The sequence below is a fragment of the Sus scrofa genome, chromosome 7 (assembly GCF_054392235.1).
Source record: "Sus scrofa isolate SSC_HxYL_T2T_F1_AM1 chromosome 7, Sscrofa_HxYL_maternal_Yorkshire_Landrace_v2.0, whole genome shotgun sequence".
Taxonomy (NCBI): Eukaryota; Metazoa; Chordata; class Mammalia; order Artiodactyla; family Suidae; genus Sus; species Sus scrofa.
Window position 1 is genome coordinate 69,479,287 of NC_139389.1, and position 25,395 is coordinate 69,504,681.

The 25,395-nt window shown below is 46.3% G+C and overlaps 2 protein-coding genes and 1 long non-coding RNA gene across 5 annotated transcripts in view; 2 read left to right on the top strand and 1 right to left on the bottom strand.

Moving 5' to 3' along the window:
- Window positions 1-24,961, top strand: part of HEXA (hexosaminidase subunit alpha) — a 32,841-nt gene extending 7,880 nt beyond the window's left edge. Inside the window, 13 exon segments of the mRNA NM_001123221.1 lie at window positions 13,714-13,806; window positions 14,957-15,022; window positions 16,537-16,583; window positions 17,088-17,198; window positions 18,316-18,417; window positions 18,890-19,022; window positions 20,278-20,458; window positions 21,409-21,495; window positions 21,754-21,826; window positions 22,515-22,698; window positions 22,833-22,923; window positions 23,875-23,979; window positions 24,898-24,961. Coding sequence (NP_001116693.1) covers window positions 13,714-13,806; window positions 14,957-15,022; window positions 16,537-16,583; window positions 17,088-17,198; window positions 18,316-18,417; window positions 18,890-19,022; window positions 20,278-20,458; window positions 21,409-21,495; window positions 21,754-21,826; window positions 22,515-22,698; window positions 22,833-22,923; window positions 23,875-23,979; window positions 24,898-24,961 — 1,337 coding nt within the window.
- TMEM202 (transmembrane protein 202) overlaps window positions 1-25,395 on the bottom strand; it is a 125,812-nt gene that overhangs the window by 40,503 nt on the left and 59,914 nt on the right. For all 3 annotated transcript variants that reach the window (XR_001297909.3, XR_014810610.1, XR_014810609.1), the window contains exons 3-4: window positions 13,038-13,146; window positions 529-605 (exon numbers count right to left, since the gene is read on the bottom strand). The gene's annotated coding sequence lies outside the window, so the exon portion shown is untranslated. The remainder of the gene's footprint in view (window positions 1-528; window positions 606-13,037; window positions 13,147-25,395) is intronic.
- Window positions 6,293-7,171, top strand: LOC146401655 (uncharacterized). The gene is made up of 2 exons (XR_014810613.1): window positions 6,293-6,376; window positions 7,081-7,171. It is a non-coding gene; the product is annotated as an uncharacterized LOC146401655 (long non-coding RNA).

Sequence of the window (25,395 nt, forward strand, 5' to 3'; positions counted from 1 at the left end):
TGTTAATTACTTCAAATAGTAACTTCTGACATATAATTGCTTTAATTGTTAGTACTCATGTTATAAATATTTTGATCCCTGGCCCATTGTTCTCAGATGCTAATAGCATTTCTGGTTGGCTTCCTCCCTTCCGTTCATGCTTAGTACACACAGTATTTATTAAGCAACTATAATTTGTCAATAGCACTGGTCCAAAGAATATTAATGAGCTGCCCCTGTCCTTAAAGAATTTAGAGTCTCATACTGCAAAGCTACAGTAATCAAAACAGTTTGGTACTGGCACAAAAACAGACACACAGATCAGTGGAACAGGATAGAGAGCCCAGAAATAAACTCATGCACTTATGGTCAATTAATCTATGACAGAAGAGGCAAGAATATACAATGGAGAAAAGACAGTCTCTTCAATAAGTGGTGCTGGGAAAACTGGACAGCTGCATGTAAAAGAATGAAATCAGGACATTCTCTAACAGCATATACAAAAATAAACTAAAAGTGTATTAAAAACCTAAATGTAAGACCACATACCATAAAACTCCTTGGAAAAAACATAGGCAGGACACTGTTTAACATAAATCCCAGCAGCATTTTTCTGGATCCATCTCCTAAATTAAAGGAAATAAAAGCAAAAATAAACAAATGGGACCTAATTTTTGTACAGGAAAGGAAACTATTGGTAAAATGAAAACCAATTTACTGAATGGGAGAAAATATTTGCAAATGATATGAATGATAAGGTATTAATATCCAACATATATAAACAGCTCATACAACTGAACATCAAAAAAAAAAACAATTTAAAATGAACAGAAGAAATAAATAGACATTTTTCCAAAGAGAAAATGCAGATGGCCAACAGGCACATGAAAAGATGCTCAACATTGCTAATCATCAGGGAGATGCAAACCAAAACCAGGTTGAGATAATCACCTCACAAATGTCTGAATGACTGTCATCAAAAAGAACACAAATAACAAATGTTGGTGAGGATGTGGAGAAAAGGGAAGCTTTATACACTGTTGGCGGGAATGTAAAATTGGTGCAGCCACTATGGAAAACAGTATGGAGGTTTCTCAAAAAAATAAAAATAGAACTACCATATTGCCCAGCATTTCCACTCCTGGGTGTATATCTGAAAAACACAAGAACACTAGGTCAAAAAGAGCCATACACCCTAGTGTTCTTAGTAGCATTTTTTCTAATTGCCAAGATATGGATGCAACCTAAGTATTAACAGGTTAATGAATAAAGAAGCCATGGTATACATACCCACATACACAAAGGAATAACACTCAGTCATAAAAAAAAGAATGAAATTTTGCCATTTGCAGCAACATGGATAGACTTTGAGAGCATTATGATAAGTGAAATAAGTCGGACAAAGACAAATACTGTATGATATCACTTGTATGTGAAATCTAAAAAATACAACGAACTTGTGAATACAACAAAAGAGGCAGACTAACAAACTCGTGGTTATCAGTGGGGAGGGGCAATGGGGGGGAGGGGGAATGGGAGGTGCAAACTATTGGTGTAAGATAGGCTCAAGGATATATTGTACAACATGGGGAGTATAGCCAAATTTTTTGGTAAAAACCATAAATGAAAGTAAACTTCAAAAGTTGTATAAAATTTTTTAAACATTAATTTAAAAACTTTAAAAATGAATTTACAGTCTCTGGAAGTGGGAATACAGATATATAGTAAAACGTGACTTTCTGTTCATAATTCTGTTCAAAGTACAGGTACTTTGAGAAAACCTGACGTAGGTGTATGTGCTTCTGTGCGCATGCACAGGGGTACTTTTTGTGTGTGTGTGTGTGTGTGTGTCTTTTTAGGGACACACTTGTAGCATATGGAGGCTCCCAGGCTAGGGGTCTAATCGGAGCTGTAGCTGCCGGCCTACGCAAGAGCCACAGCAACATGGGATCTGAGCTGTGTCTGCGATGTACACCACAGCTCATGGCAATGCCAGATCCTTAACCCACTGAGCAAGGCCAGGGATCGAACCCACAACCTCATGGTTCCTAGTTGGATTCATTAACCACTGAGCCACGACGGGAGCTCCAAGAGGTACATTTTGAGAAGGCTTCCAATAAGAGCTGTTTAATAAGATCTGAAAGGAGTTGATGGAAATGTAGTTAGTAATCCACACAGAAAAAATGCCGTAGGAAAGGCCTTCAGAAAAGAAGCCTTCATGCCCTAGTGAAGAAACTCAAGGTCACTTTGGTCAGTATGAAGCACACAGCTCTAGGGTGGATCACTAAGTTCCGAAGCTAGAGATGTGTAGACGCAAGGTCATGAAATAGCCTAGTGAGCCCTGACAAAGGACAGGAATTTTATCCCCAGGCTAAAGAATGCCAGTAAAGGCCATTAATCAGGATAAATGATGTAACTAAGCTCTGGCTGCATTGGGGATCTGTGGGGAATGGGACTCAAGGCAAGAAACCCAGGTAAAAGACTGTTGAGATAAGAGTGGCTGAAGTGGGTTGATGGGTGTACAGCCAGAGCAAACTAGAAATACTGAAGAAAAACTTAGCAAATGGAATGCTTGAAAGCGGGGGTTATGATGGAGAGGGAATGACTCCAGATTTGCGATTTAGCAATTTGAATGTATTCTGCCACCGTTCACAGAGATAGAGAAAATAGTAGGAGAGGAAGGAAAAGGAAGTGAGCAGTGAAAAGAGACAGATTAAGAGGTGAGAGGTGGATGAGACTTATAAAAAGTCAGTTTGATTTTGGAGCTATTGAGTATAAAGTGTCTAGTGTCTAGAGGACAGTTAGCTGTATGGCACTGAAGTGTGAGAGAAGGAGATGGACCACTTTCCAGGGGCAAGAGTGCCCAAAAGTTGACTATGAGAAGATGTCATTGGATAGCCGCTAAGCCAGCATGTGGTTTAGTTTTTCCTCTTTGAGTACTGACATTACCTAGAATGATAGCCAGCCTTGGGACAGAGAGGAAGACTGGACACTGAAATCCAAAGTCAATAAAGAAATCATAGGGAAGTTGCAGAATGTTGTGACAAGGAGAGGCTTAAGATTTTATAGCTGAATGTCTTGAGCTACAGAGAAGAGGCTTTTTTGTTGGTGGTGTTTTGTTGTTTTGTTTTGTTTTTCATTTGATGGTAGAGGATGGATAGCTTGGAAACAGCCCCATATCTTAGCCCTAGGATGTGAGAAGGAGCTGCCTCTCCAAGCTAATTGTAGTGGAAACGGTATTCTGTGGAGAGCCAGGCTTCAGTTAAGGAGGAAGTAGAAGAGGCTGAAGATAATGGTAATTGACCCTGGAATAAAATTCCAGAGGGTTTGCAGGGCTGTGTGATGTGTAGTAAAGGTGGTTTGGTGAAGGGGAAACTACCTTTTCAGGAATGGGAGTGTGGTTCCAGAAATGAGTAGAGGCATTTTACATATTGGGCAGAGTGACCAAAGATGGTAACAGTACGACACAGTAGATTTCCATGACTGTAAGATCGCCAAAGAAATAAGTTCCAGAGACAAACAATCCATTTACACTTCTAGGAGTTTTCCTACAGAAATCTCTCATATATGTGGAGTTCCTGCTGTGGTGCAGTGGGTTAAGAATCTAACTGCAGTGGCTTGGGTCGCTGTGGAGGCAGATTCAATCCCTGGCCTGGTATAGCAGGTTAAAAGACCTGGCATTGCTATAGCTGTAGAGTAGGTTGCAGTGCAGCTTAGATTCAGTCCCTGGCCTGAGAACTTCCATATGGCTCAGGTGCAGCCATTTAAAAAAAAAAAAAAAGTTTATACAAATATACATGAGAATTTTTTTTTTTTTTTTTTTTTTGTCTTTTTGCTATTTCTTGGGCCGCTCCCATGGCATATGGAGGTTCCCAGGCTAGGGGTCTAATCGGAGCTGTAGCCACCAGCCTATGCCAGAGCCACAGCAACGCAGGATCCGAGCCGCGTCTGCAACCTACACCACAGCTCACGGCAACGCCGGATCCTTAACCCACTGAGCAAGGGCAGGGACTGAACCCGCAACCTCATGGTTCCTAGTCGGATTCATTAACCACTGTGCCACGACGGGAACTCCTACATGAGAATTTAATATATGATAAAGGAGTCATTTCTAACCAAAAGTGAAAAGAGGAGTTCCCTGGTGGCTCAGCAGGTTAAGGATCTGGTGTTGTCACTGCTGTGGCTCCTGTCATTGCTGTGGTGTGGGTTCTGCCCCTGGCCCAAGTACTTCCACATGCCATGAGTGTGGCCAAAAAAGGTGAAAAGATATAGTAGTCAATAAACATGTAGGCATGACTGGTTATCTATTTGGAAAAAATGAAATCTTTATCTTATATCAAACATAAAAGTAAATTCCAGATGTATTAAAGATCTAAAGATAAGATATACCATAAAACAATTAGAAGGAAATAAAGGAAACAAATCACATAGTCCCAGGGTAGAGGAGGCCTTTCTAAGCAAGCCAATAAAGGAAACTATAAAAGAAAAGACCAACAGATTTGACTTCATACAGATTAAAGCAAAGGAACCCATAAGGTTAGAAAATAAAGGACAAGATGGGGGAAATATCTGTAACCTTAAAGGACAAGGTTGAGATCTAAAAAGAGCTCTGCAAATCAATCAAAGAAAATTAACTTTTAAAAAAGTACAAAGAATATGGCCAGTAAATGAAAGGCAATGCTCAAGTTCAGTCATTATTAAAGAAATACAAATTAAAACAATGGTATATTTCTTTATCAGGCTGGCACAGATGAAAAAGAATTGAGATGGTCCAGTTTTGGAAGGATGTTTATCTTGGTTCAGATAAATCAGTACAATAATTTCAAAGAGTACTTGGCAGTGTCAAAACTACAAACTTTAATATCTTTGGCCTTGCATTTACACTTCTAGGAGTTTTCCTACAGAAATTTCTCACAACTGATTAAAAAAGTATATATATAATATGAATATTTACTAGACCATTGTGTATAACCTCAAAAACTTTAATGCAGTCTCAAATATACACAAAGAGGAGACAGGTTAGGAATTTCAACTTTTTTTTTTCTGTCTTTTTAGGGCCACACAGCAGCATATGTAGGTTCCCAGGCTAGGAGTCCAATCAGAGCTGTAGCCGCAGGCCTACCCACAGCTATAGCAACACAAGATCTGAGCCGCATCTGCGACCTACACCACAGCTCACAACAATGCCGGATACTTAACCCACTGAGCGAGGCCAGGGATCGAACCCGCGCCTTCATGGATGCTAGTTGGGTTCGTTAACTGCTGAGCCACTATGGGAACTCCAAATTTCAGCATTTTTAAGTTAAAGTATATCTGGAAAATGGAATTCTATTCAGCATTAACAACTAACAATGTAGCTCTATATATTATTGACTTTAAAAGATCTGCAAATCATTTTTGGTAAGTGGAAAAAAGTTACTACTATGTATTAGCATCTCATTTTTCATTTAAAAATAAATTATGCATTTACAAAATTAGAAAGGTTGTGCGAAATGTTAACCAGAGCTATCTCTCTTTTTTCTTTTTTTAGGGCCGCACCTGGGCACATGGAAGTTCCCAGGCTAGGCGTCAAATTGGAGCTGTAGCTGCTGGCCTACATCACAGCCACAGCAAAGCCAGATCCGAGCCACATCTGTGACCTACGCTGCAGTTCCAAGTAACGCCAGATCCTTAACCCAGGGAGCAAGGTCAGGAATCTAACCCACTTCCTCAGGGATACTAGTCAGGTTCTTAACCCACTAAGCCACAATGGGAACTCCCAAAGCTATCTCTGAAGATCTGGAATTATAGGGAGATGTCCTCCTTCCAGCAGGAGGCAGGGAAGAGAACAGATTAAGTTTTAAAAGTAGGGAAAAAAAGAAAATTTTTAATTACAACTTTCACAAAAGCAGATGGGAGGGAAAACACTGAGCATTCATCTGTGGGCTTGATGGATTGTACTTCCAAGGAGGTACTGGTAGTCTCTGGAGGTGAATAATCTTGGGACTTGTGGGAGGAGGCACCATGGTCCAAACTGAATCCAGCAGCACTAGGGACAGGCTCCAGGCTCAGGGCAGTTGGATTCTCAGGCTCCCACTATACTGGAAGAAGTTTGAGGGGGTCAGGTCTTGCCTCTTCCCCTAAACACACCCGTGCTCATATGTCTCAGCTGCTTCCCAGGCCTGGAATACCTTTTCTCCTCTGAGTAGCTGGCAAATACCAATTCAGGGTTCAAGGTCCTGCTCAGAGGCCCCCTGCAAAGTTAAGCTTTCCTCTCTTTCAGGAGGCAGCTGTTGTATCTGTTTTGTAATTGTTTGTATTTGTCTCTCCCACTAGACTGTGAGCTCCTCAAGGGCAGGGACCAGGGCTCGTTTTGCTTTTTAACTGCCCCAGCACGTAGCACAGTTCCTGATGCATAGTAAGTGCTCCATGGATCCTGGCTGGAATGAAGAAATGAGTGGGAGAGGAATGATTCCAAGGGCTCTCATTAGGCCACGTAGAGGAGAGGAAGCCTGGATGTCACCTATATGTGGGAGGGAACAAAGCAGGTGTGGAGAACCAGTGGTGGCCCCAGCGAGGAGCCTGTCAGGACATGCAAGGCAGGGTAGACCTGAAGGAGTGGGATGGTGCCAAAACTGGGTTGACACTCCTAGTTTACACCCCAGAAGCTAAACCAAATGCCACTTTATAACCAAAATGAGTGGTGTTTTCTTCCTGCTATTAAGATTCTGTGATTTAAACACATCAACATGATGGTAATGTTTTGTCTCAGGGAGGAGCAGGGCGGGTCGAGGGAGAGGCTAACATGCCCTGAGGTAAAGACTAGTTTTCGGGTACCCTGTTGCAGGAATGAGTTCTCCCGAAGAAGTCAAAAGATCTGAATCTGGATTTGTGAACCTAGCCCTCTTCAGAGCAGTGTCTGAAATCATTCCCACCCCAATCCCAGAACTTCAGAAATACTAGGTTTGGATATATAACCATTATATCCAGTTATATAAACTGCATTAACCGTTTGCCATTTATACCTGATTGTTGTGTAGCACAGTCATTATGCATATATATAGCCTTAAATATGCGTTTAAAAGGTTCTAGCATCATTCGTCTGTTTTTTTCTTTTTTCAGCAAACAGTTATTGAATGACTACCGTGTGTCAGGCACTTGGGATACAAAGACACTGAGATTGGTCCCTTCTGTTGAGGAACTCACAGCCTTGGTGAGGAGACAGACAAATAAACAGCATATATTAAGATACCTGTTATGAGAAATGTATGTATATGTTGCTTCGGGATCACATAGGAAGGTCTCTTAGGAAAGGGTGGGGGACCAACCAAGGAGTTTTAGAAAAGGAAAATCAGAGCTGTTTCTTAATCAGGTGAGATATGGAGACGAAATATGTTTCAACTGGAGGAAGCAAAATACGCAAGGAAAAAGGGGGAGGGGGAGAAAACGTGGCATTTACAGAGTTCTGTGAAGAGTTCAGTGTGCTCCTGTGAGAGTTCCTGCACAGCAGCAGAGAATACGAGGCTGGAGTTTGTATAATCATCCAGTGGATCCTGGACTTCATCTGGAAGCTGTTTCTGGGGAAGCATTGTAGGATTTTGAGCAGAGATTGTCATAGTCTGATTTTCATATTAAACGATCACAAAGCATAGTGGATTGAAATGGGATACATTTATATGGTCATCCATCCAGGTAAGAATTCACAAGAGGCTACAGTAGGGCATGGACCCAGTGGGGTGAGAAGATGGTGATGATGTTAAGAGCTAGTAAGGATTTTGTAGTTGTAACACTCAGTTGGGTCTTTCTTTTTTGCTCTTGTAAATCCCAGTGTTTAGCACAGTGTTTGACACCTAGTAGACAGTCAGAAATACTATGCGTGAATGAACTCGTGCTCTACTCAGAAAGATGGGAGACTAAGGAGGTATCTGGTCTGGGTAAATCCATAGATGGTGCTGTTATCAAACTGAGAGAGAAAGTCAGCCAGGAGGAGGAATGAAGAGTTAGTTCCATTCCGTATTTAAGATTCAAAGTGATATCTGAATGGAGGTGCATGATCTAGAGCTCCAGAAGAAGAGCTGGCCTGGAAGGGTAGACTTGCGAATCACTGCCTGCTGTGGCAGTGGGTGACACTGCCCAGAGAGTATGGAAGTGAGGAGAAAAAGAGCAGCTTGGAATGCTGGGGAACACCAGCACATACGGGTGGGTGAACGAAGAGGAGGACAAGGAAGCGTGTTCAGGAGCTGGAAGGAAAGCCAAGTCCCTTAAGCTAAGGGAGTTCAGTTTCTTTTTCTGTTTTTTTTTTTTTTTTTATTTTATATTGGAGTATTAGTTGATTTACAATGTTGTATTAGTTTCAGGTGTACTGCAAAGTGATTCAGTTTTATATATACATATGTAAATGCACACACATATATCCATTCTTTTTCAGATTCTTTTCCCATATAGGTTATTCAAGAATATTGAGGAGTTCCCATTGTGGCTCAGCGGAAACGAACCTGACTAGTATCCATGAGGATGCAGGTTCAATCCCTGGCCTCGCTCAGTGGGTTAAAGATCCAGCATTGCCGTGAGCTGCAGTGTAGGTTGCAGACACAGCTGTATATATATATATAGAAGCTCAATATATATATATGTAGAGAGAGAGAGAAGAATTCCTTTTACTATACAGTAGGTCCTTGTTGGTTATCTATTTTTTATCTATAGTATGTGTGTTAATTCTAAACTCCTAATTTATCCCTTCCCCCACCTTTCCCCTTTGGTAACCCTAAATTTATTTCCGAAGTCTGTGAGTCTGTTTTGTAAATAAGTTCATTTGTATCATATTTTAGATTCCACAATATAAGTGATATAAAGGGAGTTCAGTTTCAAGAAGGTAAGGGATGTCTGTGGCTTCCAAGAGGTTCCAAAAGTGAGTGGTCAGTAGATTGTTACCTCTCTACAGCAGGGATCTTTGTTTTGATGACGTCTGTACCCCTAGCACTTAGAATAGCCTGGCATATAGTAAGTGCTGAATAAATAACTGTTGAATGAATGAATGAGTTTATTGAAAAGGATCCCTTGTGTTTAGTTGCAGAATACAGGCCCTTGGTGAAGGCATTTTCACAGGAGTGATGGTGAAGGAAACCCAGATTATAGTAGACTGAGGAGTAGATAGGACGTCAGGAAGTGGAGACAAAAGGAGGACTAAAGCACCTCTTGTGTGCCAGGCACTGAGCTGTGCACTTTACGTTCATTACTTCATTTAATCTCAGTGCCAAGAGTGTAGATACTGTCACGATCACTAGATGAGGGACCTGCAGCTCAGAAGGACAATAACTTGCTCAGGATCCCACAGCTGGAAAGAGCTGGAGCCAAGATTTTGAACCCAGATTGGTCTGACTATGAAATTCAGCACTAAACTGCTCAGCTATACTTCCTCTAGAACTTCTTTGTGACCAGAAGGAGAAAGAAAGCGTGACTTTTTGAGATAACATGGAGTTGAGACCAGAAGACTTGCAAATATTTTAATGCTAATGGGAGAGAAGCAGGAAAAAGAAGTAATTTGAAGATTTGGGGATAGCACTGGAAACTATGTCTGGTCACTTATGATGGAGCATCATAATGTGAGAAAAAAATGTATACATGTATGTGTTACTGGGTCACCATGCTGTACGGTAGAAAAGAGAACACTGTAAACCAGCTATAATGGAAAAAAATAAAAATCATTATGCAATAAATAAATAAATAAATGTTTTATAAATGAGAAAAACAAAAGATTCGGGGGGAAAGGGAAATAATTTATACAAGAGGAGCGTGAGGAGGTTTCCAGAGCATGCTTGAACGGAAACTCCTTCACTGAGGTAGGAAGAGGAGAAGGTCAAGATCAGGGCTGTGTTGCAGTCATTCCATCAGGGAGGAGAGGGGAGAGGTAGAGGTGGATGGGAGCTCCCTTCGGATTGTCTAAGAGTAAAGGAGGTGGTGATCCAATTACGGACTTGAAGTCTGAGGTCCCAGTTCTTTAACTGAAATAGATGTTGCAGAGAAGAGAACAAAAAAGTGGTGGAAAAGGAGATTTTTCAGGATGGCATTAAAGGCCAAACCAAGATGAGAGGCCAGGACGAAGTACACAGCAGGCAGAGGTTCGATTGATCCGGGGTTGAGGGTTTTGCCCACTGCATGATACAGAAGAAAAAGTTCCGGATGTTGAGAGTATTGTCCAGATAGTGTTTGAGGTGATGAGTCACCACATCTAGGGCAGCAGAGAAGGAAGTGAAGATGGGAGAGGGTGGAGAACAGAACGGAAGTGAAAGGACCATAGTACCAGCATAGTAGCAGACAAAAGTCAGCAGTAGGATTTTGGTAGTAAAAGGGTCTGGGGTCCTCTTGATCTCAGAGTTCCATAGCCAGAGCTGACCCGTCTGTGATGAATAAGGCTAAATTGTGCTAAAAGGGATGGGACACAAGGGTAGAAAACTAACTAACTCTTATTTTTTTGTTGTAAACAGTTCAGGCTGTTTGATTCGTTTTTTTTTTTTTTTTTTTTTTTTTTTTTTTTTTGGTCTTTTTAGGACTGCACCTGCGGCATATGGAGGTTCCCAGGCTAGGGGTCTAACCGGAGCCGTAGCAGCCGACCTATGCCACACCCACAGCAACGCCATGTCTGAGCTGCTTCTTCGACCTATAGCACAGCTCACGGCAATGCCAGATCCTTAACCCACTGAGTGACGCCAGGGATCAAACCTGCATTTTCATGGATACTAGTCAGAGTCTTTTCCACTGAGCCATGACAGGAACTCCTGAATTTTTTAACTTCTTAAATTGAAAAAAACAAATTTTTCAATGAACCCAAAGAAGTGAGCAGGCTTTCATGAAAGCAGGGGGATGCGGGAACTATGGAGATAGGAAGTGGTAGTCTGGATCGGGACCTGGGGGGTGATCTGTCTGTGGCACCATGAGGTCTTTGCTCTGAAAGAGGATCAGCTGGAACCTGGTCCCATCCTGCCATTGTTTACCCTGGAGGGAAGTGCCAGCCCCGAGACTTGCTCAGCTTGGCAGCAGCAGAACCAGAACCAGAACCAACCCTTCCTGATCTCCCAGCTCAGTGTTATTTCCCATGCTGCTTCCTGAGTATTTGAGGCTTCAGATTCCTGCTGTCCCACTGGGGCTTATTGTGAGTGTGCCTGTGCTCCTGCCGGCTGAGCAGGCTGTTTGCCAGACCTCGCTGCCCACGCCTCGTTCTTCCCGGTGCAGGGTGTGTGGGTGTGCATAGAGGCGGCTGGCCTGTCCCCTGCCTATTTCCTGTTCTCTGCAGGCGGAAAACCACAATGATCATCTCTATTTACATCCTTTGAAATGACCCAGTGTCCCTCCTGTTTTGCCAGCTCTCACATCACCACCTCCCCCGGCCCTTCCCACTCATAGCTTGTTTAAGCAGCAGCCTTGACTCTGTGTCCTCTTTATCAGCCTCAACCCCATAGGAGTCACTGAAAGCATTTAGGATGGGGATTCTTCACCATGAGATTGGTGGCTGGGGGTGGAGGGATGAGCTCTTAAATTAGGGGGCATTATTCTAGAGAAAAAGTCCTTTCATCTTTGTCAGATCTTCAAAGGATTCTTCCCCCTCTAAAAGACCCTGGATTTAGAGAATGGAGTGCAGATGCTTTTGTTTGTTTGTTTGTTTGTTTTTGTTTTTAGGGCCTTCCTCGTGGCATATGCAGGTTCCTAGGCCGGCCTGCAGGACAGGCCCAGCAATGTGGGATCCAAGCTGCGTCTGTGACCTACACCACAGGTCACAGCAACGCTGGATCCTTAACCCACTGAATGAGGCCAGGGATCGAATTGGCAACCCCATGGTTCCTAGTCGGATTCGTTTCCGCTGCACCATGACGGGAACTCCCCAGATGCGTTTTAGAGAAACAAATGTATAATATCAAGAACAACAACAATTAGATTTTTTCTTGTCTTCCAAGTAATAGTTCAGATAACCTGGTGTTTGCACAGCCTCTCTTGTCATCAGCACAGTGACCATGGGTGGCAGTTGCTATATGGACAGTTGTGATTTCTCCTCAGTTTGGTCGACCGAGGTCCAGTAGCCTAAGACTAAAGCTCAGGACTTTTGCCCTCTGTTGGATGCCACCTCGTAGATATGTATATGTGCCCCCCACACATTGATTTTGGGGTTCTGGGATGTGTGGGGTCAGGGTGGGGACAAGGAGACAAGGGACGAGGATTCCAGTCGAGGAGGGATATTCTTCTATAGTTTTCTTCACCCCTGCCTCTCAGTGAGGTTTTCCCTGGTCTTGGGTCTGTCTGCTTGGGAGCTTGGGATGGTCCTGCACATTCTTCTCTGAGCGTGCCCTCTGCCCTGAAAGCCTGATTGTCCTGTGTCTCATGGTGGAGTTTTCAGGGTTTACAATGGAGTTGTGAGTTGGCCTGGCCCAGAGTAGCTTCAATTTCTCTTTTCCCGGCAGGGTTTAGACAGCTATTAATGTGGGGCAACAGAGTATGTACAGGGAGGGGAAAGAGTATGTTTGCTCATGATGGTAGGAAAGGCCCCTCATTGGCTTGCCTCTCAGCAGGCCTGAGCCGAGGTGCAGCCATATGGTGTAGGGATCGGGTGTGAGCAGGCTTCCTTGAGATGGTTCAAGGCTTCTGGGTGCCTTCTGCCTAGAGGTAGATAACGTTTGGGACCCCAATTTCGTTCTGAATCCTCACTCCCTGCTTTCTGCCAGACCATCTTCTCCCTGGCTTTGTGGTTCCATAGGGCATTATGGAGGTTGTGGTACCAGTGGGGATGCATGTGGCTCCAGAAAAAGAAGAGAGAAAGGGAGTTCCTTGAGGTTCAGGCTTGGGGTGGTACAATCAGAACCGCCTTGAAGGTCATGGAGAAGAACTGGTAGGAGGGTGGAAAGAGACAGTACATTAGTGTTTTGGTTTTGGCTTTTTTTTTTTTTCCCTACTGACTAGGATCTTGAACTATATTGGATAGTGTGTTAGCTCCTACTGAGTGGCTTTCCACTGCTGGCCAGAAGTCTGCCTCAGACAGAGAACTTGTTAGGGAAGACGAAGGAAGGAAGCAGGATGGGCTGGTGACCATGTACCTTTGGCGGAGCGCCAGTTAGATCATCTTAGGCCTCCTCGGCATGGAACAATCTTCCTATCATCTGCTTCATCTGGAGCCCCCAGGGCAGTGCTGCCTCAAGTGCAAGTCTGCAATGACATGAGAAGCATACATACCAGAATGTAAAACTGTACCCTTCATCAAGAAAAACCTTTTTATAAAAATTACCAGAGCTAAACAGTGTGTTTGCTTTGACATAACTGATTTACATTCTGAAGTCATATAAACTTCTGACCTGGTGACCAACCAGTAATACAGTTTTACAAACCAGCAGCTAATCTGCAGGCCACACTCTGACTAGCAGTGCTCTAGAACCGCCTGTATTCTAGAAGCAGTTGTTGAGGTCTCAGAATCATGTGCTTGACCCATACAAGCCAGAAACAGAGAGCCCCAGCTCCAGAGAGCTGGGGCTCAAACATGGGTCATACATGGGTCAGGGTGGGTTATTGGGGAGAAAGGAGCACAACCAAAATGAGCAAGCTGAACAGATGATGAGGCAGTGCCCATGCCCAGGGCAGGTGTCCCATCCCCCTTTCCCTCTACCACAGGCACAAAAGCCGAAGGGCCTAGAGCTAGGGCCCCTCCTGTAGGGCCTTTGTTTTGCCTGTTGCTTCTGGTGGCAGGTCAGCCACACTGAGTTTACTCTGTCCTTGCAGAAAAATGGCATATATCAGAGAAGAATTCCTTGGTTGTCCTCGTAGTTACTCCTGGATGTGACCAGCTTCCTTCTTTGGAGTCGGTGGAGAATTGTGAGTACTATCTTGTTCCCTATTCTAGAAGAGCAAGCACTCATCTGAAGTTGTAACTCTAGATGGCCTGGCCTGAGTTGCAGGTGCTAGGCCTAGAGCTCTCCATGGATGTGGGGACCAGGGGTCACCAAGCACCCAGAGCCATTGAAGGTAAGTTTTTCCCTTACACCCTAGCCAGTGTTTGAATGCTGACTGTGAGCATCACACTGGTTCTTCACTGAGTCCCACGGGACCCCCGCCATCTGGACTAAATATAGCCCCATTAGCATTTTAGAAACTTTGTATACTTTGCTGATTTTCTCTACTAGACCCCACACTGGAGAGAGAAGTGGTTTTGGACATCTGAACTGAGATGAATCCAAGTCCTTAGTCCTGTGGCTGCCTCCATCTTCCCTGAATAGGGCATCTGGGGACTTATCAGTCTACAAAGTGAACATTCAAGTTTCAGCTTCTTCCTCCTATTCTTCTTGGAGTAGCTGAAGCTTGAGGGAAAGGAGGGTGACTTCAAAGGCTTTGAGAACTCTGTAACCTGGACTCACCCCTCCAGGCATCCTCATACATCAAGATAAAACCTGGCAGTAATTCACATTTCTGGTGGGGACACTGACCCACAGGCGGATGGTTTTTGCAGAGGACTCCGAGTCAGCCTGACCCTCCTCACACATCACCTTTCAGGGCCTGTAGAGCTGCTGGGTGTCCACCTTCACACTCTGGCCCCAGGCCTAAGTGCCACCCTGCTTGCTCAGGGAACATATCCTCTTGTTGGGGGAAAATATATGATCTTTCTGTTACTGTTTTTTTTTTTTTTTTTTTTTTTTTTGTCTTTTGTCTTTTTAGGGCCCCACCCTCAGCATGCAGAGGTTCCCAGGCTAGGGGTCAAATCAGAGCTGTAGCTGCTGGCCTACACCACAGCCACAGCAACAAGGGATCTCCCACACCACAGTACATGACAATGCCAGATCCTTAACCTACTGAGCAAGGCCAGAGATGGAACCCGCATCCTCATGGACACTAGTCGGGTTCGTTAACCACTGAGCCATGACAAGAACTCCTTGCTCTTACTTTTTACTCCAAGAGTTTATGTAGAACATGTGATTGTAACCTGAGAATAGAAACCCTTAACCATATGGGGTCATTTCTGTCATTTCAGACACGCTGACTATAAATGATGAGCAGTGTTTCCTCCTCTCAGAGACTGTCTGGGGCGCCCTCCGAGGTAACAAGATGGGGCCAACGCTGGGAGAAAGCAAAGGATGATGTGGGAAGGCTGGTGCTGGTGGGCTGCACTGGGGCCCATCGAATAACCCCACTTCAGGAAGCTTGCTTTATGGAGACCATTGGGGGTGTCCTCCTTACAGTGGTCTCTGGGACCTGGCAGGTGTCAGCCTCTGTGGGACAGCAGTGCTCCAGGGAAGCAGTGGGAGTCCCTGCAGGCTGATATCAGGGTGCCCACAGGGAGTGGCCCAGCCTGCCACAGACACTGCCTGTTCAGCTCTTACTAAAGACACCTGATTGGAAAGCTTTCAAAAGGAAAGATAGATCAAAAGAAATAGAAAAAATGTCAAAAAAGAGGTGAATAGTGGTAAAATATGTAGGACTCCATTATTGGGGGAGAAAAATGAGGCCTTTGCTGGCTAACGGATGATGGATCCCTTCCCTTCTTGGTTTACTGAAAAGGTATTTGTTCCCTAGATACAGACGGACAAATACCCTCCTGCTTTTGGTAAAGGCTCTGCTGGTGAAGGATGAGGGAAATTCTCAAAAACCCCAGACCTTGTTTGGGTTATCTGTATCCTCTAGCTTCTTCTCTCCCCTGTGTTTGGAGAAACAGTGTGCCGACTCCCCTTTCTGCCCTCTTGTACCTTTTGCATGGGTGCTGACCATCAGTCAGGTTCAGGCAGGGGAGACGGGGGACCCTGAGTGCCAGGCACAGCAAGACTGGAGAGAAGCCCAGTTAGTCCACCAGTGTCAGGCTCAGGGGAGGTGCTCAGTGACCACGAAGGTCTCAGATCTTAACTTCTGAAAACTTGGGACCCTGGGAATCCATCATGGGTTTTCAGAAGTCAGGCCCAGCCACTGAGAACCGGGAGTGCTCTGGACTCAGCCTGCCTGTCCTCGGGCTTTGCTGGAGTCTGCGTGTCTGCATCCAGCCTTCTGGTGCTGCCTGCCCACACCTCGGCTCCCTATAGCAAGTTCTCTTCCCAAGCTCCGAAGAGGAAGCGTGGATGCTTCTCTGTCTTCAGATCCAGCTGTGGACCTGCAGGTTTAGGAGCTCATTGAGTTTATGAAACTCAAATTTATAATCACATTCTCACAGTTCAGTCTCAGAAGTGAAGGCAGCAGATTGAGGACCCTCTATTCTCAGCTCCCTAAGGTCCTGATGGGTATTATCCATGGAAAGCTTTAACCCTTTGCGAGCTGGCTTGTCCCTGCATCCGTCCTCACAGGCACACATGTTGGCCTCTTAATATCGTGAATTCAAGGCTTAGGAAATACAGTGTGTTGTGAGGAGGGGCACAGAAACCCCTTACACTGCCACCTCCCAAATAAAATAGAGTAAAAACAGATCCTGGCTTCCTAATGTCCCTTTTCATAACTGAGAATCATCAGGCTTCCACTAGAGCCCCTCTCACTGTGTGCCCAAGCATTGTGCTCTGCTACCTTCCAAATGGTTCCAACCCTTTATCCACCTCCCTAAGTCTTTCCATCTGCCTCTCTACTTCCCTGCAGGTCTGGAGACTTTTAGCCAGCTTATTTGGAAGTCTCCTGAGGGCACGGTGAGTATGGGCCCGCAAAAAAGTCTCCTTTTAAATCTCTAGGGTTTGCTCCCAATGTTTAGAGTCCTGGAAACATCTTATTTTGCCTTAAAAAAGTCCTTGTGGCTTGAGATGGCCCCAAAAAGAGTACACAAGGGGAGAGAGATGGGAAATTGGTTTGGTAGATTTTGCCAGTTGGGGTTTAACTTAGTTCCCCTGAGTCATTATTTAGTAATGACCTAGAGACCACACTGCTTTGAAGAAAATATTAACAGTCAGTGAAAATCTAGAATGTGTGGTCTGAGTGGAGTGTGGACAGCTGTATTTGGCTAGCGTAAGACAGCTGCTCTACGGACAGGTACCTGCTTGAAGTCATTGAGGTAGAGATGTAGCATGTTTGTGAAGATAGTTACCCTGCAGAACAGTCACAGACTGGCTTTTCAGGGATCTTGAAGACTTTTCTTATCTCCCTCCACCCCATGAGAGGATTCCCTTTGAATCCTGACGTGGTCAATGTTGTTGCAGTTCTATATCAACAGGACGGAGATCGAGGACTTCCCCCGCTTCCCCCACCGGGGCTTGTTGTTGGACACATCTCGCCATTACCTGCCACTGGCTAGCATCCTGGACACTCTGGTACCCAGGCCTTAAGGCCTTCTTTGCCCTTAGGGTTCTGGGGTGATGGGACAATGGATAGATCAGGTGCCATGTTCGTAAAGAGTTATAGAGAGAATTTATGTAACTTTCAGAGTTCCTGGGGAAAATGTAAAAGATGACCTGCTCCAAGACTCAAAAAATAAAATAAAATAAAATAAAATAAAAAGAGTGATTTAGGAGTTCCCATCATGGCTCAGCAGAAATGAATCTGACTAGCATCCATGAGGATGCAGGTTTGATCCCTGGCCTCGCTCAGTGGGTTAAGGATCCTACACCTTAGGTCTCAGACGAGGCTTGGATCCCATGTTACTGTGGCTGTAGCATAAGCCAACAGCTACAGCTCTGATTTGACCCCTGGTCTGGGAACCTCCGTATGCTGAGGGTCGGGCCCTAAAAAGACAAAAAAAAAAAAAAAAAAAAAAAAAGAAGTGATTTAAACCTACCCCACTGACTACTGAGGACTGATGTCTAGGCTCTCTCCTGTGATGCAGAGGTGGTTTAGGGAATTGGCTTCCTTGACTGAGCAGAGCTAACTAGTTAATACAGAGTCATAGGGAAGAGATGTTCAGAAGCCTTAACTGGGGATATTCCTAACTGTCTTGAATTTGGTGGGCGGTCTTATTTGACAGTTGCTGATCTAGCTTATGTATCTAATTTTTCCTTTGCTCCTCTGATGGAACCAAAGAAGTGGACACATCCACCAGTCTTGGCATCTGAGATTTGTGGATTATGGTGCTACTAAATTCATAACAGACCTCACAGTTTGGATAAACACTAGTCAGACAACCCAAAACATATGCCAGGAGGAAATATCCGGGTATTGTGGGGTTTTCTGCAGCCCTCCTCTCATCCCCCAAAGAGAAGCTCCTGCTTCCCTATCCATCTTTGGATGTGGAGGGTCTTCCCTGTCTCCTCCGTACCAGGTACTCCCCGATGGGAAGGCTTGATGGAGAGGCCCTGTGAACACTTAGCAGGAAGCTGGGGCAGGTTGCACTTGATCAGTGTGTGGAGCTGCCCACCAGGCTGCCCAGCTTCCCAAGCTTGGGCTGAAGCTGGAGAAGTTTTGAGGGTTCACAGTGTGTGCTCTGACCTACAGGATGTCATGGCATACAATAAATTCAACGTGTTCCATTGGCATCTGGTTGATGACTCTTCCTTCCCATACGAGAGCTTCACTTTTCCAGACCTCACCAAAAAGGTATGTCTCAGTTTCGCACAGACCAAATTCATGGCTTGAAGCCTGAACCTGCTGTGGCCCTGCTGGCAAGGACATGGGCTCTCATCCTAACCAGCCAGTTCTAGGGACACACTGACATATGGGGGAAGGGCACAGTGGCTTTGGAGTCAAAGATCTGAATTCCATTCCAAACTATGGCATTAATTTGCTGTGACCTTCAGGAGACAATCTCTCCTGGTCCTGTTTACTTTTTATTTATTTCTTTTCTGTTAGCTGGGCATAATACCTACTTTACTCATCTTGCTGGCATCAGGGTACTGAGATAAGGCAATGATAGCTTGTGGAAATTAGGATAAAGTTCCTTGAAGATAGCCCCTGATACCAAAGGCCCATGGTAGATTTTTGAATGTCCAGAGGGTCCTGAGTGATTTTGGATATCTTCTACTCTGCTAGCTTCATGAAATGAGATCCTGAACAGTGTTGTGCCTTTCAGGGCTCCTACAACCCTTCCACCCACATCTACACAGCACGGGATGTGAAGGAGGTGATTGAATATGCACGGCTTCGGGGTATCCGTGTGTTGGCAGAGTTTGACACTCCTGGCCACACTCAGTCCTGGGGACCAGGTGAGAATAATATCTGCAGTTAGAGGAAGTTTACTGATTCCCCTCAGTGGGGCTTTGGGATTTTGGCTCTTGGATGTGGCATGCCCCAGCCTTGGTCTCTGGAAGAAATGTTTTTCATCAACTTTTTCAGCTGGAAATTAATCAATTTATTTATTTATTTATTTTTGTGTTTCAGGGCTGCACTCACGGTATATGGAGGTTCCCAGGCTAGGGGTTGAATCAGAGCTGTAGCTGCTGGACTACATCACAGCCACGGCAACACCAGATCTGAGCTGCATCTGCAGCCTACACCACAGCTAACAGCAACATCAGATCTTTAACCCATTGAGCAAGCCCAAGAATCAAAACTGTGTCCTCATGGATGCTAGTCTTATTTGTTTCTGCTGAGCCACGAAGGGAACTCTTTGGCTGGAAATTTATTTATTATTTATTTATTTGTTTTAATTTTTTATTTTTTGTTTTTTGTCTTTTTGCCTTTTCTAGGGCCACTCCCTCGGCATATGGAGGTTCCCAGGCTAGGGGTCTAATCAGAGCTGTAGATGCTGGCCTACGCCAGAGCCATAGCAAGCGTGGGATCCGAGCCGCGTCTGCAGCCTACAGCACAGCTCACGGCAACACCAGATCCTTAACCCACTGAGCAAGGCCAGGGATCAAACCCGCAACCTCTTGGTTCCTAGTTGGATTCTTTAACCACTGTGCCATGACAGGAACTCCTTTGGCTGGAAATTTAGATAGTCAGAATTTACTTTGGTTAAAGGAGGCCACTCTTACTGTTAAAATATGGGCAGATTCTTCTAAGATATCCTTGTCTCAATGATGCCCTTGTATGTTGTTGTGCCCTAGAGCGAAACAAAGAATTTGCCAATTTGGCTGGATCAGGCTCTTTGCTGCAGGAGGAGAGCAGGCTTTGGGAGCAAGGGTGCATGAGGAAGGCAGGCTCTGGGAGCAAGGGTTTCCCACTGGCTGCATGAGGAGAGCAGGCTTTGGGAGCAAGGGTGACCCCGGCTGAGTGTGTCAAGGCAAGAATGTATGTTTGACAGTTGTATGGCTGTAACCCAGCCCCTGACCGTGTATGACTGTGGACATATTTGTATTTCTTTGATTGTCACTAAATGCTCATAATTACCTGTGTCTGAGTGCCTCAGTGTTCCTCCCTGGGTGTGTGTAATGTCTATGAACATGACTGCCATCATGTATCTGACTGTGTTGGGGGTCTGTGTTTGTGACACTTGTGTGGGGCTCTCTGTTGCCTTAGGTGTCCCTGGATTATTAACTCCCTGCTACTCTGGGTCTCAACCATCTGGCACCTTTGGACCAGTGAATCCCACTCTCAACTACACCTATGAGTTCATGAGCACGTTCTTCTCAGAGATCAGCTCTGTCTTCCCAGATTTTTATCTTCACCTTGGAGGAGATGAGGTGGATTTCACCTGCTGGTATGAGCTCTGTGACCTCCCCATCCTGGCCCCATGAACTGCTTACTCAGAATACAGGTCAGCACTTGAGAGATTACCTGCCTCAGTGCTCCTCATCCATCTCTATACAGATGGCTCAGGTGTTTGACCTTTTCTCTCCACCTACAGAGAAGCCCTACCTGATTTTGGCAAGTCTGTGAATGTGAACCTCTCCTTTCCTCCTGGCATAGCTTTGAGATATTTCTTGAGATATTTATAGGAAAACTCTCTGTGCTCCAAGCATATAATTGTCTTGGAAAAATCAGAAGAGAAACAGTCCCTGCTTTTGAGAGCTTAAAACAATCTGGCTGAAGAGATAGGATGCATGAACTTGAGGCTAATATATGACAGGGTCTAGTTACTATTAAACTGTAGGTTCCCAACCTTCAGATCTACTTAGCTCAAAAGAGGGTGAGGGGCTTCTTGGAGAAGTGGGCAGCAGAGCTGGATCTGGGGAAAGCGTGGAGGAGGGGAGAAACAAAATGGAGATGTTGTGGGGCAAGGGAGCTGCAGTGGGTGACAGACAGCAAGGCTTGTATCTGGCAGGAATAAAGAATAAATATTAAGGGAAAAGCAGAATATGCCTGAAGTGGGGGGTTATAGAGGGAAGCCAGAATCTGGTTTGCTGGAGCGCCAAGCTAAGACCTCAGAGTCACATGTCGTAGCCCGGAGAGATTGATATGTGTTCTCTTTGAGAGTTTGAACTTGGAGCTCTTCAGGCCCAGACTCAGCCTTTCTCAGCTTCTGTCAGTGGCCCTCCTTCGTGTAGCTCTGTTCAGCCACACAGCCCAAATTTGTGGCTTTTTGAGATCCTCAGTTGATTGGTTTTTCAGGGGAAAAAAGTAAGTTGTAGGAGGCCAAGGGACAAATCCTCAAACTTCAGGCTTCGAGAATGTTGAAAGAATTAATCTTCATTTTCTCTTGGGATTCAGGAAGTCTAACCCAGATATCCAGAATTTTATGAAGCAGAAAGGCTTTGGTAAGGACTTCAAGAAGCTGGAGTCCTTCTACATCCAGACGTAAGGAAGGAAGGAGGATGGGCAGGGTCCCTGGGGGTCACCTCTTGTGGAGTCCTCACTCTCTATCTGCAGGACCATGCTCTGGGCCCCTGAAGGGCTCCTTTGTCCTGTCCTTTCAGGTTGGGGGTGGCCACTTCCCAAATGGGGAAGGCCCTGCTCAGTCAGGAATGGACCCCAGCCTGGCTCAGCCCCAGGGCACTGGCACCAGCAGTCGAGGGCCTATCTGAGCTGAGCAGACATTCTCTTTTTACTCTCCAGGCTACTGGGCATTGTCTCTGGCTATGGCAAGGGCTATGTGGTGTGGCAGGAGGTATTTGACAATAAAGTCAAGGTGAGCCGGGGCAGAGAGGAAGAGCTGCCTGCAGTGCCTCCCTCTGGTCTCCCATCCCTTCCCTGTTCTGTGCAGACTGATCCCCCTGGCTTGGCTTAGGCTTAATGTTTGGGGGTCCTGGGGCCATTTCTCCTTTTCCCTCTAGAAAGGTTGCAGAGGTTAGAACCTCTGTCTATCTCCCTTCACTACAAAGTGATCAGGAGTTATTATTTCTGCTGCTAGGTTACTGGGATTCCTGGGTCTGGCATGATGGGTTGGGTTTTCTAGGTCTGGGAGCAGGGCTACCTTCTCCCTCATTGTTGATCAGTGAGATCCCAACTTTCTGCCATATCAGGGCCTCTGTAGGAACCTCGTCCCATCCTCAGGAGCTTGGGCCTGGTAACTTCTGATGAGTCTCCTGGGCCCCACTGCTTGCCTCCCTTGGCTCACAGCCCATGTTACCACCCCAGTGTAGACAGGGACGCTGCAGAAGAACTGGGGTGGGGGGAGGTGGCAGCAGGGAGCTCTCCTAGGGCCTGTGGGATCCCTGGCTTCGGCACTGGGTTGGGAACTCACTGGTTAGGAGTCACAGAGAAATGCTTTGCTGCTAGGAAACAGATGGGGCACACACACCTTGGCCTATGTGAGAATGTGGCCCAGAGATCTCCTCAGCTACATGTAGTTACTGCCATTTGACCTTTCATGACAGGTTCGGCCAGACACAATCATCCAGGTGTGGCGAGAAGAGATACCAGTAAAGTACATGAAAGAGATGGAACTGGTCACCCTTGCTGGCTTCCGGGCCCTGCTGTCTGCCCCCTGGTACCTGAACCATATAACATATGGCCCTGACTGGAAGGAGGTCTACATGGTGGAGCCCCTGGCATTTGAAGGTGCAAGCAGGGAGCTTTCCTTGCTGACCCAAGAGGAGGCTGGGGGGTGGGCACCAGGTGGAAGGGAGGATGACCCGAGGAGAGGGCCACACTGGGAAGGTGGTCGAGGCCTGTCGTTGCTCGTCTCCCCTCAGGCACCCCTGAGCAGAAGGCTCTGGTGATTGGTGGAGAGGCCTGTATGTGGGGAGAGTATGTGGACAGCACAAACCTGGTCCCCAGACTCTGGTAAGCACTTTCCGGGGACGCGGAGGGCTGCACTTGTGAGCGGGGTTCTCCCTCACAGGCTCAATCTCATCCAGCCACCCCCAGCTGAGTACCCTCCTTCCAGGCCTGAGAGAGAAGGGGCATCGCAGTGTTGCTTCTGCTGTGTGTAACGTTCACCTCCTGCCTGACTTCCATATTTGCTCCTCCAATCTACTAGGTGTGTTGGATGGAGATTACTGTCCCCACTTCACAGATAGAGATAACAAGTAGGTTGAAAGAGTGTTGCTTTCTGGAGTTCCCATCGTGGCACAGTGGTTTAACAAATCCAACTAGGAACCATGAGGTTACGGGTTCTATCCCTGGCCTTGCTCAGTGGGTTAAGGATCTGGCGTTGCCATGAGCTGTGGTGTGGGTTGCAGACACGGCTTGGATCACGCATTGCTGTGGCTGTGGTGTAGGCTGGCGGCTACAGCTCCGATTCGACCCCTTGCTTGGGAACCTCCCTATGCCGTGAGAGCGGCCCAAGAAATGGCAAAAAAAAAAAATGTTGCTTTCAGAATGGCTTGCTCAGATCCAGCCCTGCAATGCCTGGTCCCTATAATAAGACTCCTCTAATGCTGTTTCTTCAGAGGCTGCAGCCCCTCACTAAACCTGATTGGGTGTGTAGAGTTTCCATAGAGAAAAGCTGCATTGCTGCTGCCAGTTAACTGTTCATGATGCCTTTAGAACACACTCTGGTTCCTGCACCCTGGGTGAGGAGGAGGTGGGATCATGACCCCCATTTTATTGAAGACAGAGCTGGGCCCTAGACGTCCCTAGGAGCCCTCCAGCTGGGTTGTTGCTCTGACTGAGGTGTCGATCACATCCCTTGGTCCTCAGCTAGTCCAGGGTGCCTAAGCAAGAGGCTGTGGGTGTCCACCAGCCTTGCAAGGAATCCAGAGCCCAATGTGGTGCATGTCCACTTTCCTGCAGGCCTAGAGCAGGGGCTGTTGCCGAGAGGCTGTGGAGCAACAAGGCGGTGACCAACCTGGACTTTGCCTTTAAACGTCTGACACACTTCCGATGTGAACTGCTGAGGTAAGCCTGCGTGAGCAGGTCGGAGGCTGAGGAGCCCTTACTGACTAGAAAAGAAGAGCAGTAATATCTAACACTTGTAGAGGCATGCTGTGTGGCAAGCCCTGCATGCAGCCCTCTGCAGGCATTATTTCACTAAATCTTCACGACAACCCTAAAGGGGGATGTCGTTTTATCCTCATTTCAGAGATAGACTGCTGAGGCACAGAGCAGTTAAGTAACTTGGCCAGAGCTGCTCAGAACCAGTATTTGAACCAGGTGGACTTTAGAGTCTGTGCTCTTAGCCATGGCCATGCTTTCATGGGGTCTTGTGACACTCGTGCCCTGCATAAGACCGTCATTTCCCTGATTCGCTCATTGACTAGGTCTTGAGGACCTTGGAGACACAGCTTAGTTGGGACAGAGTCCCAGCCTTGTTGCTGAGCATGGTGGGGTTTGAGCCTCCACTTTCAGTGGTTTACTGGGTGACTTTGAGCTAGTTTCTTACCATCTCTGAACACGAAGCTCATCTGGATAATAAAGAAGGCATGCCTAGAGGTACCCAAAGGAAATTGGTCAGGTCCTGAAATTTGTGAGGCTCAGATCTAAGGATGGGATTTCAGGCCCACACCCTGTGCATGGGCTGGACAGCTTCTCAGTTCCCTGTCACCAAAGTCCCCCACGTCCCTAGATATCCCTGTATCAAAATCACCTGAGGCACCTGTTCAGATTGCAGATTCTTGTCCACACGTGGCCTCACCCCAAACAAGAATCGCTGGCAGTGAGCCCCCCAAGGAATGGTGGTGTAGAATGGGAGTTTGAAATCCACTGAAACTGGGCAAAGGGGAGGCTGTTGGTTGTAGTGGAGATGATGTTTCTGGGGCCTAAAGACTGATCTCCTGAGGGGCTCACCATGCCCTGTTTCGTCATGTCCTCTTGCAGGCGGGGTGTCCAGGCCCAGCCCCTCAGCGTAGGCTACTGTGACGTGGAGTTTGAACAAACCTGAGCAAGCAGCACCAGGCACCAAGGAGGGTGCTGGCCCTAGGAGAGCTTCCACTGCACCTCGCCCCGGGGGACGGAGCCCCTGCCCACATGCCCCTGTGCCTGGAGACAAGGGGGGCTGGTGCTGGAGCTGGTGTCCAATAAAGAGTGATGTGGTATTTTTCTTTGTTTTATAATGAATGTAAATTACCTGTGAGAGAAACAAGTGTGCGTGGCCCTGGGTTAGAGGACCTGCCAGGACTGGTCCTGAGGGTGATAGGGCTCAGCAGGGCCCAGCCAGGGTGGGCTCAGTATCTGTTCCTGGAGGGCTCTTAGAAGTTGCGGGCTGGGAGTGGAAGCCATAGCCTTTGTGCTATCCTGCTCTACCTGAGTTCTGAAGTCTCTCCCACCCCGCACACGGTCCAGACACGTACCCCATTCTTAGGGGGGTAGGTGGGG